This window comes from Ascaphus truei, unplaced genomic scaffold, assembly GCF_040206685.1.
Source record: "Ascaphus truei isolate aAscTru1 unplaced genomic scaffold, aAscTru1.hap1 HAP1_SCAFFOLD_1418, whole genome shotgun sequence".
Lineage (NCBI taxonomy): Eukaryota > Metazoa > Chordata > Amphibia > Anura > Ascaphidae > Ascaphus > Ascaphus truei.
This window is the reverse complement of record NW_027454300.1, coordinates 72501-87445: the sequence shown is the minus strand read 5'-3', so window position 1 is coordinate 87445 and position 14945 is coordinate 72501. Positions and strand designations below refer to the sequence as shown.

Sequence of the window (14945 nt, the reverse complement as noted above, 5' to 3'; positions counted from 1 at the left end):
ACACTCCCCCCCCCCCACACACTCTCCCCCCCCCCCCACACACACACACTTTCCCTCCCCCCCACACACACACTCTCCCCCCTCCACACACACACTCTCCCCCCCCATACAAACACACTCTCCCCCCCACACACACACTCTCCCCCCACACACACACACTCCCCCCTGCACACTCCCCCCCACACACTCCCCCCCACACACACACGCTCTCCCCCCACACACTATCCCCCCCACACACACTCACTCTCCCTCCTCCCCACACACACACTCTCCCTCCCCCCCACACACTCTCCCTCCCCCCCCCACACACACTCTCCCTCCCCCCCCCACTCACACACAAAGTTGTTGGCCGCATGTGCCCGCGGGCCGCGAGTTTGACATGCTTGTTCTACGAGGACCTATACAGTGGAGAAAAAGTGGCACATAATGGAATGACAAAAATGGCTCTGAGGGAGTTCCTGACGAGCTCGGGCCTGCCAAAACTGAATAGGTTGGACAGAGAGTACCTAGGTGCAGATTCTACAATTGAGGAATTAACACAGGTCATTGAGGAGCTGAAGCCGTCAAAGGATTCGGGTCCAGGTGGCTTTTCAGGCCTCTAATATAAGAAATTCCTTAAACATCTGGCCCCCTGTTTGCTCCAGATGTTTAATGCAGTCTTAGCGGGGGCCTCATTCCCGGAACGGATGCTCCAAGTGTCTATCACAGTAATACACAAACCAGGTATAGATCCGCTAGATTGTAAAAGTTATAGCTAATATAACTAACTAGCTGAGAGACCCGGCGTTGCCCGGGATGTAATGTTCCCGTTCCTCTCTCTCCTCCCCCCTCTCTCTGTTTGTCCCCCATTCACATCAATCCAGTCCCCCCCCTCCCTCCCTCCTTTATAGCTTCATGTAGCGTGTGTGCGTCAGTGACTGTGTGTTTGCTCGCGCGTCAGTGAGTCTGAGGCAGAAACACAAACACACACAGACTGACTGACGCACACACAGTCAGTGTGTGCCTCAGTCAGTGTGTGCGTGCGTCAGTCAGGGTTTGTGTGCGCGTCAGTCAGTGTGCGCGTGCGTGCGGCAGTCAGTCAGTGTGTGCGCGGGGGCGTCAAAGGCAGGGGGGGCGTCAAAGGGAGGGGGGGGGGGGCGTCAAAGGGAGGGGGGGGTATCAAAGGGAGGGGGGGGGCGTCAAAGGGAGGGGGGGGCGTCAAAGGGAGGGGGGGGGCGTCAAAGGGAGGGGGGGGCGTCAAAGGGAGGGGGGGGGCGTCAAAGGGAGGGGGGGGGCGTCAAAGGGAGGGGGGGGGCGTCAAAGGGAGGGGGGGGCGTCAAAGGGAGGGGGGGGGCGTCAAAGGGAGGGGGGGGGCGTCAAAGGGAGGGGGGGGCGTCAAAGGGAGGGGGGGGGGGCGTCAAAGGGAGGGGGGGGGCGTCAAAGGGAGGGGGGGGGCGTCAAAGGGAGGGGGGGGGCGTCAAAGGCATGGATTCCTCCCCCTGCATTTCCTGCAGTGGACAGGAGGGGGGGGGCAGTGGACAGGAGGGGGGGGGCAGTGGACAGGAGGGGGGGGGCAGTGGACAGGAGGGGGGGGGCAGTGGACAGGAGGGGGGGGCAGTGGACAGGAGGGGGGGGGCAGTGGACAGGAGGGGGGGGGCAGTGGACAGGAGGGGGGGGCAGTGGACAGGAGGGGGGGGCAGTGGACAGGAGGGGGGGGCAGTGGACAGGAGGGGGGGGGGCAGTGGACAGGAGGGGGGGCAGTGGACAGGAGGGGGGGGGCAGTGGACAGGAGGGGGGGGGGGGCAGTGGACAGGAGGGGGGGGGGCAGTGGACAGGAGGGGGGGGGGCAGTGGACAGGAGGGGGGGGCAGTGGACAGGAGGGGGGACGCAGTGGACAGGAGGGGGGACAGGAGGGGGGACGCAGTGGACAGGAGGGGGGACGCAGTGGACAGGAGGGGGGCGCAGTGGATAGGAGGGGGGGGCAGTGGATAGGAGGGGGGGGCAGTGGACAGTGACACACACACACACACACACACACACACACACACCTCAGTTGATGCGCCCTTTCTCAGTTCCGTTTGGCGCCGGAGGTGGGGAGCGACACCTACCTGTACTTCCGGGCGCCGCCACCATCTGACTCGGCGCCGCGAGGGAGGAAGGGGGTCCGCCATCTTACGCGCCGCGTGGCAGCTGCGGGAAGCGAGGTGATTTGGAGTGGGGAGGGGGGAGAGGTGATTTGGAGCGGGGAGAGGTGATTTGGAGCGGGGAGAGGTGATTTGGAGCGGTGAGGGGGAGAGGTGATTTGGAGCGGTGAGGGGGGAGAGGTGATGCCGCTGGGGAGGGGGAGAGGTGATTTGGAGCGGGGAGGGGGAGAGGTGATGCCGCTGGGGAGGGGGAGAGGTGATGCCGCTGGGGAGGGGGAAGAGGTGATGCCGCTGGGGAGGGGGAAGAGGTGATGCCGCTGGGGAGGGGGAAGAGGTGATGCCGCTGGGGAGCGGTGAGAGGTGATTTGGAGCGGGGAGAGGTGATTTGGAGCGGGGAGAGGTGATTTGGAGCGGGGAGAGGTGATTTGGAGCGGGGAGAGGTGATTTGGAGCGGGGAGAGGTGATTTGGAGCGGTGAGGGGGGAGAGGTGATTTGGGGAGGGGGAGAGGTGATGCCGCTGGGGAGGGGGGAGAGGTGATTTGGGGAGGGGGGAGAGGTGATTTGGAGCGGGGAGGGGGAGAGGTGATGCCGCTGGGGAGGGGGGAGAGGTGATTTGGAGCGGGGAGAGGTGTGTGTGTGTGTGTGTGTGTGTGTGTGTGTGTGTGTTTGTGTGTGTTTTATTTATTTTTTTGTACCTTTGGCCCGTCACTCCGCCTCAGGCCAATGAGAGGTGTGGGGGGCGGGCCAAGGGGGTGGTGTGAGTGTGTGAGGCCAATGAGAGGTGTGCGGGGGCGGGCGGGCCAAGGGACCAATGAGATTGCCGCTAGGGACACCGGACATCCAGACAGGCAGGCAAACATACAGTGCTTTCACTAATATAGTATATAAGATACTTTTTACCCAGGAGCAGGAGGAGGGGGCCAGTCTCTGTATGAAATTCGAGCACAAACTGTTCAAGGATCTCTGCCTTGGTACGCTGTTCTGGTTGTATCCACAAGTGGTGGGCTATGGCCCAGGGTCTGTCTCTGTGTATTTGACTGTCCGGACCACTGCCGGTAGGTCTCCGGGGTGAGGCCTAGATGATCCAGAATGGCAGCCTTTAGTCTCTGATAGTCCGTGGCCTCGTCTGCCGGTAGAGCCTGGTTGGCTGCCTGCGTTTCTCCTATGAGGTTTGGAGCCAAAGTCGTTACCCAGCGACCAACTGTCCAGCCCTGGGCAGTGGCTACCCTTTTAAAAGAGAAGAGGAAAGCCTCTGGGTCTTCTGTTGGCTTTATTTTAGGCAGCATCACCAGCGATTTATTTGGAATCTATGGTCTGACTGAGACTGCACCTGGAGCCAGCATGTGGAGGAGCTTTTCTGTTTGCTGAGCCTGCTTGCTGGTGCAGGAACTGAGAAAACATTTCCTCCATTTTTTTAATGTGTGCCCTTTGGATGCATGGGCCATCCAAGATCCCACTTCGCACCACCTGTGGCAGGACGGCTTCGCAATAGGGTCAGTAGGAGTCCCAACCAGTGAGTAAGGCTTTTAACTCCAGTGGTTTATTTTCCACAATCAAATAAACATTAGGCACACTGTCCCTTTAAGGCAAACAAACCATAAAATAAAACCCTACTTCATTAGGGGACTAACTATACAGAAGGTCCCTATCTCTCCTCTGGGTAGCTAGCCTACTTCCAGGTTAAACAAGATTATGCAAATATCTGCAGTGAAAATATATAAAGTCCTTATCTGTGTTTGGGGAGCTTTGTCCCTAGAGAGTCCAAGTAATCCCTTCTGGATACTGCAACAGCAGCTTTAATTCCTCTGCAGGGTTAGGAGGCTGGTTACTAGTAGACAGGGCTGTGTCCAGCAGGCTTGTCTCAGCTTGTGGCAAACCTCTGTCTGGGGGAGCAGAACCTCCGGCGTACTTCCTGGTTTGGAAAAGTCTCTCTCCCTTCCTGCTCAGGTCTGGCATCTTATACAGCTGCCTGACAGCTACCTTAACTCAGCCCTGATGCCCAGGTATCTCTGTGTTAACCCTCTGACTGGTGGTTTCAGACGTCAGAGGTATGTTTCCCATGCATAATTGACAGCGAATGACTTCACCCTGTCACAATCATCCTCCTTCAGAGCTTTTTCAGGATGGTCATGGACAGGAAAGCCTTCCTGAGAATGAAACTCGCTGCTGTGAGCATACAGATGAGGTCAACACCCTAGTGTTAGCTGGATGACCGCTGCACCCTGCATAGAGCACAATCCGAGGCCTAACCCAGGGGTGCGCAAACTGGGGGGCACAACATTTTCAGAGTGCGGCGCTTAGAAGCCCCATGCTCTTCCCCACAACATTTAAATTAAATGCCGGGGGAGAGCGCGAGGCCTCTGTAAGGCTCTTACTTTGTCTCCGGCGGCTTCTTGTGGGTGCAGACAAAGCTTGCTTACCCCTGGCTTAAACCTTTCACTGTCAGGGAACAATGTGTTGCAGGCATCTCCGGCAGTGAAAGGATTAATCATACTACGTATTCAAACCTTGTTTTTTTTGTTTGTTTTGTTTTTCCCTGTATATAGTTTAAAAAATAAATTATATTAAAAAAACACGGATTGCTCTTTCCAACACGGTTTTTATTTTTAAAATCTGATGCTTTGTTCAGGAGATAGAAGCTTATGCAATATTAAGTGTCTGGGAGGTTAAAATAGAGCTCTCCCCAGGGCCCAGTGCTGTATAAAGTTTACCATGGTAACATCTGAAGCAAGAGATTAATGGAGACATAATTTCTAACTGTAGCCAGGTCCCCTCTGGCTCCCCGGTTCCCCGCCCTCTCTCCTCTTAACTCCGCTGCTGCCGTGTGGTTGCGGGTGGCGGCGAGCTCGCCAGCGGCCCCTCTGCAGGGTGCCGCCATGTTGGATTGGTGCATACGCATGCGCAAAGGCTCGCGCAGAAAGTGCGTGGCGGCCATTGAAGGGTTGCACATGCGCAGTGGAGTGAGCGCACATGGCGGCCCATAGGTGCTTAGGGGCAGGAGTACCACACGACGCCAGGGAGCCAATCGCTCGGCTAGGTCTCCTGCAGGAGATACTATTTTGTGGCTGGAATAGGAAGTGTCAGTAAGTGCTGGGACAGGACAGGGGTAGGAGGTATGTGAACAGGGGTCTGTGACCCTCTGCTCTAGGCCAGATTCCCCCTAGGCCCCAGCTAGGCCCCGGCTCCACCAATTAGTTTGTAGCTGCTACAGGGACAGGCCCTTAGGTAGGGACCCTGCCCCACTAGCTAGTAAATAGATCAGGGACACAGCTGGGACCTGGGACCAGATCACTCCTGCTGACAAAGACTGTCATCAAGGTGGGACACTCCAGCGGGAAACCACCCCACGCGGAGGCAGACTCGTCGCGGAGGCTATCGTTGGATCAACGCATCCCTTGTCTGTTCAGTCGGCGCGTCCGGTTGCTGGAGCACCCGGCAGGTACCTTACAGAACGTGCACCAACTGTACTACACTCCATTTAGTGGGCCGCGCAGTCACACACATTGGGGTGGGTGTGGGACCTTGTGGGACTGGGATTCTCTGGACACAGTGTGGGTTACACGGTGGTGGGGTACAGCCGTGTGAGGCGTGTGGCAGTTGTATCTTTAGTCACATAGAGTTATAAGGTATTATAGAGTATAAGATATGTTACAGTAAAGGCCTTTCTATTTTACATTGTGTGTGTTCATTGTTTGGGTCCTGTGAGGGGCTCCTCCCACTACGTTGGGATCCCTCTCAGGTGGAGGCGCTGCACCAAGGTTGTAAGTATATCACCCTAGGCTCCCCGTGGCGGAGGCTTAAGACCCTGTGAGCCAACAGGTAAAGGGCAGCACCTGTAGCCATCTTGTTTACGGGGAAACAGGGCTACATAACACTTAAAAGATTTTTTTAAAGAGCAGAACCTGCTGAGGCAGCGAAATACTAACATTTATCATATTTATCCTGATCAGTCCCTAAAAAACCTCCCTGAGAGCCTCGGTAACCACATTGGGACTCTATGGAATAGATTATATAGTCAGTTTAGTTTATATCAATGTCTGTTATTTCAGCGTTTAACGTATATAATGTGTTTATATTAACCAGCAGCCAATAAGTGGCTAATAGGGCTATTGGCCATTACTATGGGGGAGTGAGGCTTGTGGGGGAGCCCGTGTTGGGGGTAGGGGCCTCGGTAAGTGCCAGTGACATACCAAATAAGACATAAGTGAACTCTAAAGTTTAATGGACATAGGTGGGAGTTCAAAGATTGATCCGCTTTTGAGATCTCATGAGTATCTGCAGAGATTTCTGAGGTTTTCTTAGGATCTTTAATATAAAAGGGTGTTGGAGACCCGGGTACAATATCCCACATTGTAGAGTCCCACCTATTCCTGAGCCACCATATGCCTTTTGTCACAGAATGCCGTGACGGTCGCCATAGTCTTGATCATCTTTACAAAAAATGCATCTTTAGAATGTTCCGTGGCTGGAACTTCACTGCATTTCAAACACTAACATTTCAGGGATGAGACCTCAAACTTTGATAACTCATAACTGGTGCCTGCTTCTTCTGCGATAAGGAGCTGCCTCTGTTACCAAATTGCTTTAAGACCACTTTGGCAGTGTGTGGGTTAGCGCGCAGCATCCATTGCTCCATGCCTGGATATGGCGACCTGCTGCTTTGCCATGTGTGTGCCTCTGCAGACACGCTGGAGGTCGTTCCGTGTAAGACGGCAGCTGGACCACAGGCAGAGTGCCGTGGCGTTTATCCACGCTTTGTGGAGGGGATGCAGCCAGCGACGGAAGTACAGGAGACACATTCAAGATATCACGCTGCTCCAGGCCCTGTGCAGAGGCTACTTGCAGCGACGGAGGTACGGGGGGGGAGGGATGGGGACGGACATGGGGGGCAGTGGTTTTAAAGCAGTAATGTGCTCTTCTCACCGTGAAATGTAACCGCCTTCTCTCATTTTTAGCATTGCTGCGGTTTGCAGCAACCCCGCTCATTAAGAAAAAAAATTGAATTTTGTAAATATGAGTTGCCGAAAATTTGTCTCGTGGGGAGATTAAAATGGCTGCAATCCACTAAGAGTAGCATCTGTTGCATACACATATACATATACATATACATATATATATATATATATATATATATATATATATATATATATATATATATATACATAGATATATACATATATATAAAACAACTGTAAATATTACTGTATGTTCATTTGCATGTCTTAGACAGGTCTGCAACCCTTGCTGCAGTGGAAGCGCTGTATGCTGGGCGATAATGGGGAAAGACAGGGTTGCAGACCTGTCTAAGACATGCAAATGAACATACAGTAATATTTACAGTTGCTTTATGCTTTACTGTGGAGGGTTTTTGTCACTTTTTTTACCCACCATAACCTTAATAATAGTGGTGATTACCTAGTCTAGTCTCAAACCTGCTTAGCCATTAAGACCAACCTCACACTGATGATACCCATCAAGGTTGAAACATGTCTGTGAGTGGGTTTAATGGCTTTGCATCTCATCCCAGCCTCTGTCTAAAAGCTGTGTTTAAAACAGCATGCATTGGCTTGAGGATTTGCTTGTGTAATACGAGCTTGAGACAAAAGGTGGCACTGAGTGTTCATTTGCATGTCATTTCCCAGTATCCCTTGCTGCAGTGGAAGCGCTGTATGCTGGGCGACAATGGGGAAAGACAGGGTTGCAGACCTGTCTAAGACATGCAAATGAACATACAGTAATATTTACAGTTGCTGTATGCTTTACTGTGGAGGGTTTTTGTCACTTTTTTTTACCCACCATAACCTTAATAATAGTGGTGATTACATATATATATATATCTGTATGAATGTATATATAATAGTCTGATTTCTGATTAGCTAAGCTTGTTGACTACTGTACCTGTGTGTACTCCGATGTATCATCCACGATGTAACATTAATGAAAAGAAAGAAATGGCGGGTGAGCAATGTCCGCCACCATTCACCCACATTAAGAAGGCAGGTGTTGCCATGGTAACAGATTATGCCGGTGAAATATGGTAATAAACAGATGCAAACTCGGCAGAAAATCAAGATTTAGTTGAAATGAAACATTAGAGATTAACACGGCAGGAGCTGCCAAGGTGTCACTTTTTGTGACTTACTACCTGTGTTATGTTCTATGGGATGTTACACATTCGTCCATCAAGTTCAACCTACGCTAAATGTGGATGACAGATACTTTATCCTATAACCCTATTTACAGTATATTGATCCATAGAAAGGCAAACAAAAAACCCCAGTAAAATATCATCTAATGATATCTCATTAGGGGAAAAATAAGTCCATTCCTGACTCCAAGAATTGGCAATCACATTACTCCCTGGATCAACATCTTTCCCATGTATACTTATTTGGTATATCCCTGTATTTCCTTTCTAAAAAGATGTCCAACCTTTTTTTTACACATCTATTGTATCTGCCATCACAGTCTCCATGGGTAATGAATTCCACATTTTCAAAATTATCATATCCCCTCTTAGCTGCCTCTTTTCTAATGTAAAAAAATCGAATTTAGCTAGCCTCTCCTCATAAATCAGATTATTTGTCCCATGTATTAATTTGGTGGCTCTTCTCTGCACTTTCTCCAATTTATAATGTCTTTTCTAAGGACTGGTGCCTACAATTGTACTCCATATTAAAGGTGTGGTCTTACTAATGCTTTGTAAAGGGGCATAATTATGTTTACTTCCCTTAAATCCATTGGCCATTTATTGTAAGATAAGATCTTGTTTGCCTTTGCAGTTACTGCATGACTTTGGGCACTATTGCTGTACACTATTTTGTACATTAACCTCTTGTGTGGAACCGTATCAAAGCCTATGCAAAATCGAAGTAGATCACAATAATTTAGTATTTTCTATAAATACTTTTTAGTGTAATTTTCAATCCCCAATATAATAGTGGTTGGATGGTAATGTTAATATAATATCCGTCTTACCAGGTACAAGGAGATGGTGTCTGAGAAGAGGAGACAGGAAGCCCTTGAACGAGAAGAGGAGCATAAATGGAGACATGACAACTCTGATGGAATGCAGAAGGCAGAAGAAGAGGAGAAAGGAGGGAGAAGGCAGAACGAGGTGGGGCAGGGGGAAGCAGAGGTGATGCCCGAGGAGAGCCTAGAGAGCAAGGAGAAGCTGACAGAGTAAGGACCTGCAGATATGTGGCATATCGGTCTGTGTGTACTTGTATCTGTATGATTCACTTATCAGAGAGAGTGACTGAGCATGGACTTCCCTTCCATCCATTGCCCATTTATTGTAAGATAAGATCTTGTTTGCCTTTGCAGTTACTGCATGACTTTGGGCACTATTGCTGTGTACAAGCACTCCTAAATCCTTCTCCATCAAGGATTCCCCCAATTTATCCCCATTTAATTTGCAAGTCTCCTGTTTATTCTTGTTTCTCAAATGCATAACCTTACATTTATCTGTATTAAACCTCATCTGCCATTTACCTGCCCAAGTTTCCAGTCTCCCCAAGTCCTTCTGGAGAGAAATTACATCCTGCTCTGATTCTACTACCTTACACAATTTAGTTTCATCAGCAAAGATTGAGACTTTGCTCTCGATGCCAACCTCAAGGTCATTAACAAACAAGTTAAAAAGCAGGGGTCCCAGTACCGATCCCTGAGGTACTCCACTCACGACTTTAGCCCAACCTGAAAAAGTTCCATTTACGACAACTCTATGTTGTGTATCCTTCAACCAGTTTTCAATCCAGGTGCAAATATTTTTAGAGTCCAATTTGCTTTATTTTGTACATTAACCTCTTGTGTGGAACCGTATCAAAGCCTATGCAAAATCTAAGTAGATCACAATAATTTAGTATTTTCTATAAATATTTTTAGTGTAATTTTCAATCCCCAATATAATAGTGGTTGGATGGTAATGTTAATATAATATCCGTCTTACCAGGTACAAGGAGATGGTGTCTGAGAAGAGCAGACAGGAAGCCCTTGAACGAGAAGAGGAGCATAAATGGAGACATGACAACTCCGATGGAGTGCAGAAGGCAGAAGAAGAGGAGAAAGGAGGGAGAAGGCAGAATGAGGTGGGGCAGGGGGAAGCAGCGGTGATGCCCGAGGAGGAGAATCCAGGGGAGAGCCTAGAGAGCAAGGAGAAGCTGACAGAGTAAGGACCTGCAGATATGTGGCATATCGGTCTGTGTGTACTTGTATCTGTATGATTCACTTATCAGAGAGAGTGACTGAGCATGGACTTCCCTTCCATCCATTGCCCATTTATTGTAAGATAAGATCTTGTTTGCCTTTGCAGTTACTGCATGACTTTGGGCACTATTGCTGTGTACAAGCACTCCTAAATACTTCTCCATCAAGGATTCCCCCAATTTATCCCCATTTAATTTGCAAGTCTCCTGTTTATTCTTGTTTCTCAAATGCATAACCTTACATTTATCTGTATTAAACCTCATCTACCATTTACCTGCCCAAGTTTCCAGTCTCCCCAAGTCCTTCTGGAGAGAAATTACATCCTGCTCTGATTCTACTACCTTACACAATTTAGTATCATCAGCAAAGATTGCGACTTTGCTCTCGATGCCAACCTCAAGGTCATTAACAAACAAGTTAAAAAGCAGGGGTCCCAGTACCGATCCCTGAGGTACTCCACTCACGACTTTAGCCCAACCTGAAAAAGTTCCATTTACGACAACTCTATGTTGTGTATCCTTCAACCAGTTTTCAATCCAGGTGCAAATATTTTTAGAGTCCAATTTGCTTTATTTTGTACAGTAACCTCTTGTGTGGAACCGTATCAAAGCCTATGCAAAATCTAAGTAGATCACAATAATTTAGTATTTTCTATAAATACTTTTTAGTGTAATTTTCAATCCCCAATATATTAGTGGTTGGATGGTAATGTTAATATAATATCCGTCTTACCAGGTACAAGGAGATGGTGTCTGAGAAGAGCAGACAGGAAGCCCTTGAACGAGAAGAGGAGCATAAATGGAGACATGACAACTCCGATGGAGTGCAGAAGAAGAGGAGAAAGGAGGGAGAAGGCAGAACGAGGTGGGGCAGGGGGAAGCAAAGGTGATGCCCGAGAAGGAGAATCCAGGGGAGAGCCTAGAGAGCAAGGAGAAGCTGACAGAGTAAGGACCTGCAGATATGTGGCATATCGGTCTGTGTGTACTTGTATCTGTATGATTCACTTATCAGAGAGAGTGACTGAGCATGGACTTCCCTTCCATCCATTGCCCATTTATTGTAAGATAAGATCTTGTTTGCCTTTGCAGTTACTGCATGACTTTGGGCACTATTGCTGTGTACAAGCACTCCTAAATCCTTCTCCATCAAGGATTCCCCCAATTTATCCCCATTTAATTTGCAAGTCTCCTGTTTATTCTTGTTTCAAAAATGCATAACCTTACATGTATCTGTATTAAACCTCATCTGCCATTTACCTGCCCAAGTTTCCAGTCTCACCAAGTCCTTCTGGAGAGAAATTACATCCTGTTCTGATTCTACTACCTTACACAATTTAGTATCATCAGCCAAGATTGAGACTTTGCTCTCGATGCCAACCTCAAGGTCATTAACAAACAAGTTAAAAAGCAAGGGTCCCAGTACCGATCCCTGAGGTACTCCACTCACGACTTTAGCCCAACCTGAAAAAGTTCAATTTACGACAACTCTATGTTGTGTATCCTTCAACCAGTTTTCAATCCAGGTGCAAATATTTGTAGAGTCCAATTTGCTTTTAACCTCTTGTGTGGAACCGTATCAAAGCCTATGCAAAATCTAAGTAGATCACAATAATTTAGTATTTTCTATAAATACTTTTTAGTGTAATTTTCAATCCCCAATATAATAGTGGTTGGATGGTAATGTTAATATAATATCCGTCTTACCAGGTACAAGGAGATGGTGTCTGAGAAGAGCAGACAGGAAGCCCTTGAACGAGAAGAGGAGCATAAATGGAGACATGACAACTCCGATGGAGTGCAGAAGGCAGAAGAAGAGGAGAAAGGAGGGAGAAGGCAGAACGAGGTGGGGCAGGGGGAAGCAGCGGTGATGCCCGAGGAGGAGAATCCAGGGGAGAGCCTAGAGAGCAAGGAGAAGCTGACAGAGTAAGGACCTGCAGATATGTGGCATATCGGTCTGTGTGTACTTGTATCTGTATGATTCACTTATCAGAGAGAGAGGCTGAGCATGGACTGGTCATGTCTGCGATATGTTTCCTGTATAGTAATATATATTTTTCCTTAGTAAAGGAATGTATATTTATTTATAATACATACACCTTCAAAATGCAGAAGTATGTATATGAATTTGTACATGCATACAAATATATGTGTGTGTGTGTCTGTGTATGCATACAAATAGGGGGTATATATACACATCTGTGCAAGGGGGTTGAAATACATGGATGAGGGGGGGGGGGTTGGAAATACAAGCAGGGTGTGTGTATATATGTGTGTTGTTTCACCTTCCAGGAACAAACTCCAGAGGAACCCGTCCAAGATCAGCGAAGCCAGCACCATCCAGAGCTCCTGCGACTTGGCGGGAGGGAGGAAGGTACATAGGGAGGGGGAGGGAGGAAGTTATATCAGGGGGAAGGGAGGGAGGAAGGTACATCAGGGGGGAGGGAGGGAAGAGTGTGAGCTGTGTGACGTGTCAAACCCTCTTGCAGCGCTCACATGTTACACCCCCCATTCTCTCACCCCATCCTCAACCGCAACCCGCTTCTGTCTCACCCTCCCTTCTCACTCGCCCCCTTTCTCTCTCGCCCCAACCTTTTCTCTCCCCCCCACCCTCCCTTCTCTTTTGCCCCGGCCTTCTCTCTCGCCCCGACCTTCTCAATCCTCTTGGGTAACAGAGGGAACACCTCCTTGTTGCCGTGGTAACACTGATCCCTCCCTCAGAACCTGGGAAACCATCACTTCGGGGTGCACGTGGGGGACCTGATCAGTGAGACGTCCTCGGTGCCCGTTGTCATGGAGATGCTCTTAGAGTACCTGGAGATGTACGGCCTGCACACGGAGGGCATCTACCGGAAGTGTGGGGCAGCCAATCGCATGCGAGAGCTCAAACAGTCCCTGGAGAACGGTGCGCTGGGATTGTGAGGGAACCGGGGGAGGCACACATTTAGGGACAAATAAGATATTATCATTTAAATGTGCAATCCCTGGCAGTTCACAATGAAACTACATTTTTGTAAAGAATGTCATTTTCCTGTAACATACAGTAACTGGGCTCAAAGCAAAACATTGGCTGCTGTCATTATTTGGGAAATAAAGCATTTAAAGGAGGGAGGATGCTTCTCAGCAGTGTTTACTCAACCTCTGGCCACCCTGTGAGAGCCAATAAAGATAAGGGAGGAGGGGGCTTTGCCTGTGCAAACTCCTGTTCAGCACATGGTGAAATCAGACAAAAGGGAAGCCAGAGGAAATCGCCCCCCCCCTCCCAAATCTCAGCTCATCGTGTTTACAAAGGAACTTGAAATAATGAATAATATATACTTATAGGTGTTATATATTTTTGTTTTTTTAAAAAGGCATAAGTCACCCAGGTGTGACCCCTTAAACATCTCACGGTCAGTAGTACATTTTGGTCCTAGGAGGGACTGACCCTTTAAACAGTGGAATAATATACAGGCAGTCCTCGGTTATCCGACACAATGCGTTACTCAAAATGGCGTTGGATAGCGAAACGTTGTAAAGCGAAACACGTTTTCCCACAGGAACACTGTTTAAATGAAAGGTTCCGTTCCTGAAGGCATTTTTAACACTAAAATACACCAAATATTTTACACAGGCAATAAGATATGCAGCACACACATACATTATATAGTGTATATACTGTATTATATATATATATATATATATATATATATATATATAATATAACATAATAAATAATATATTATGTAATATAATATAATATTATATATATGCTCTTACGACGCTTTGCAACGTTGTTTATGTGTATATATATATATATTTATACATACACACATACACATAAACAACGTTGCAAAGCATCGTAAGAGCGCTGGATAAGCCGTTTTGGCGTTGTAAAAATGAACATAGGTATGCATTGCATAGCGCTGGATAAGCCATTCGTTGTAAAGCGAAGCGCTGTAAAACGAGGACTGCCTGTAATCGTCTTTAACACATTTAATTACTCTTAACTTTTTTCCTGGCAGACTACACAACGACACACTTCAGCTTACCAAAATGTTTTCATAAGGCCAGGTCCCCGCTGGCTACTGCAGCGACTGCTGTGGCGGACGCTGCAGGGACAAGAGCCGCCCCACAATGGGGCTGGGCCCGCTGCGAGTTTTTGAGGTACACATGAAAATTGAGATAGGAACTAGCGACAGAGCGCTAGGCCACGCCCACCGGCGGTTTAGCCAATGAGGGCGAACCTGCCAGGTGATGTCACGGCCGCGCCCCAGTAATGCCCCCCCCCCCTGTCTTTCCCCTTGCAGCTCTCTGTAGACCGGAGAATTCGCAGGTGCGTGCAGCGCAGGCAGCGTGGCCGCAGCCTAATACTTATTTTTGTGAGGAGAAAAAAAACAATATTTCCATGTATCTAAAATGTTTTCTCTGTATTTGTGCTCCGCGGATAGTGCCTATAAAAGGGTGATGGGGATCGGTCATTACAAGTCCTCTTGTTTTCTCACATGTTTTCTGTCTCCCTTCTGGACAGACCCCAGCTCTGTGAAACTGGATAATTACCCCATCCACGTCATCACTGGCATCCTGAAGCAGTGGTTGCGTGAGCTCCCGGAGCCACTCATGACCTTCGCTCAGTACA

General features: G+C 48.6%; 1 protein-coding gene across 3 annotated transcripts in view; it reads left to right on the top strand.

Annotated features, from left to right (window-relative positions):
* Positions 1-2989: 2989 nt before the first annotated feature.
* Positions 2990-14945, top strand: part of LOC142475848 (unconventional myosin-IXb-like) — a 28482-nt gene continuing 16526 nt past the window's right edge. Inside the window, exons 1-7 of one of the 3 annotated variants that reach the window (XM_075581567.1) lie at positions 2990-6976; positions 10078-10293; positions 11067-11275; positions 12038-12253; positions 12620-12701; positions 13049-13232; positions 14838-14945. The exon at positions 14838-14945 is cut by the window's right edge and continues 21 nt beyond it. In XM_075581567.1, coding sequence (XP_075437682.1) covers positions 11220-11275; positions 12038-12253; positions 12620-12701; positions 13049-13232; positions 14838-14945 — 646 coding nt within the window. In that variant the 5' untranslated portion in view covers positions 2990-6976; positions 10078-10293; positions 11067-11219. Of the gene's footprint in view, positions 6977-9190; positions 9306-10077; positions 10294-11066; positions 11276-12037; positions 12254-12619; positions 12702-13048; positions 13233-14837 lie in introns of those variants that run through there. The other 2 variants (XM_075581568.1, XM_075581565.1) reach the window with 2 other exon arrangements.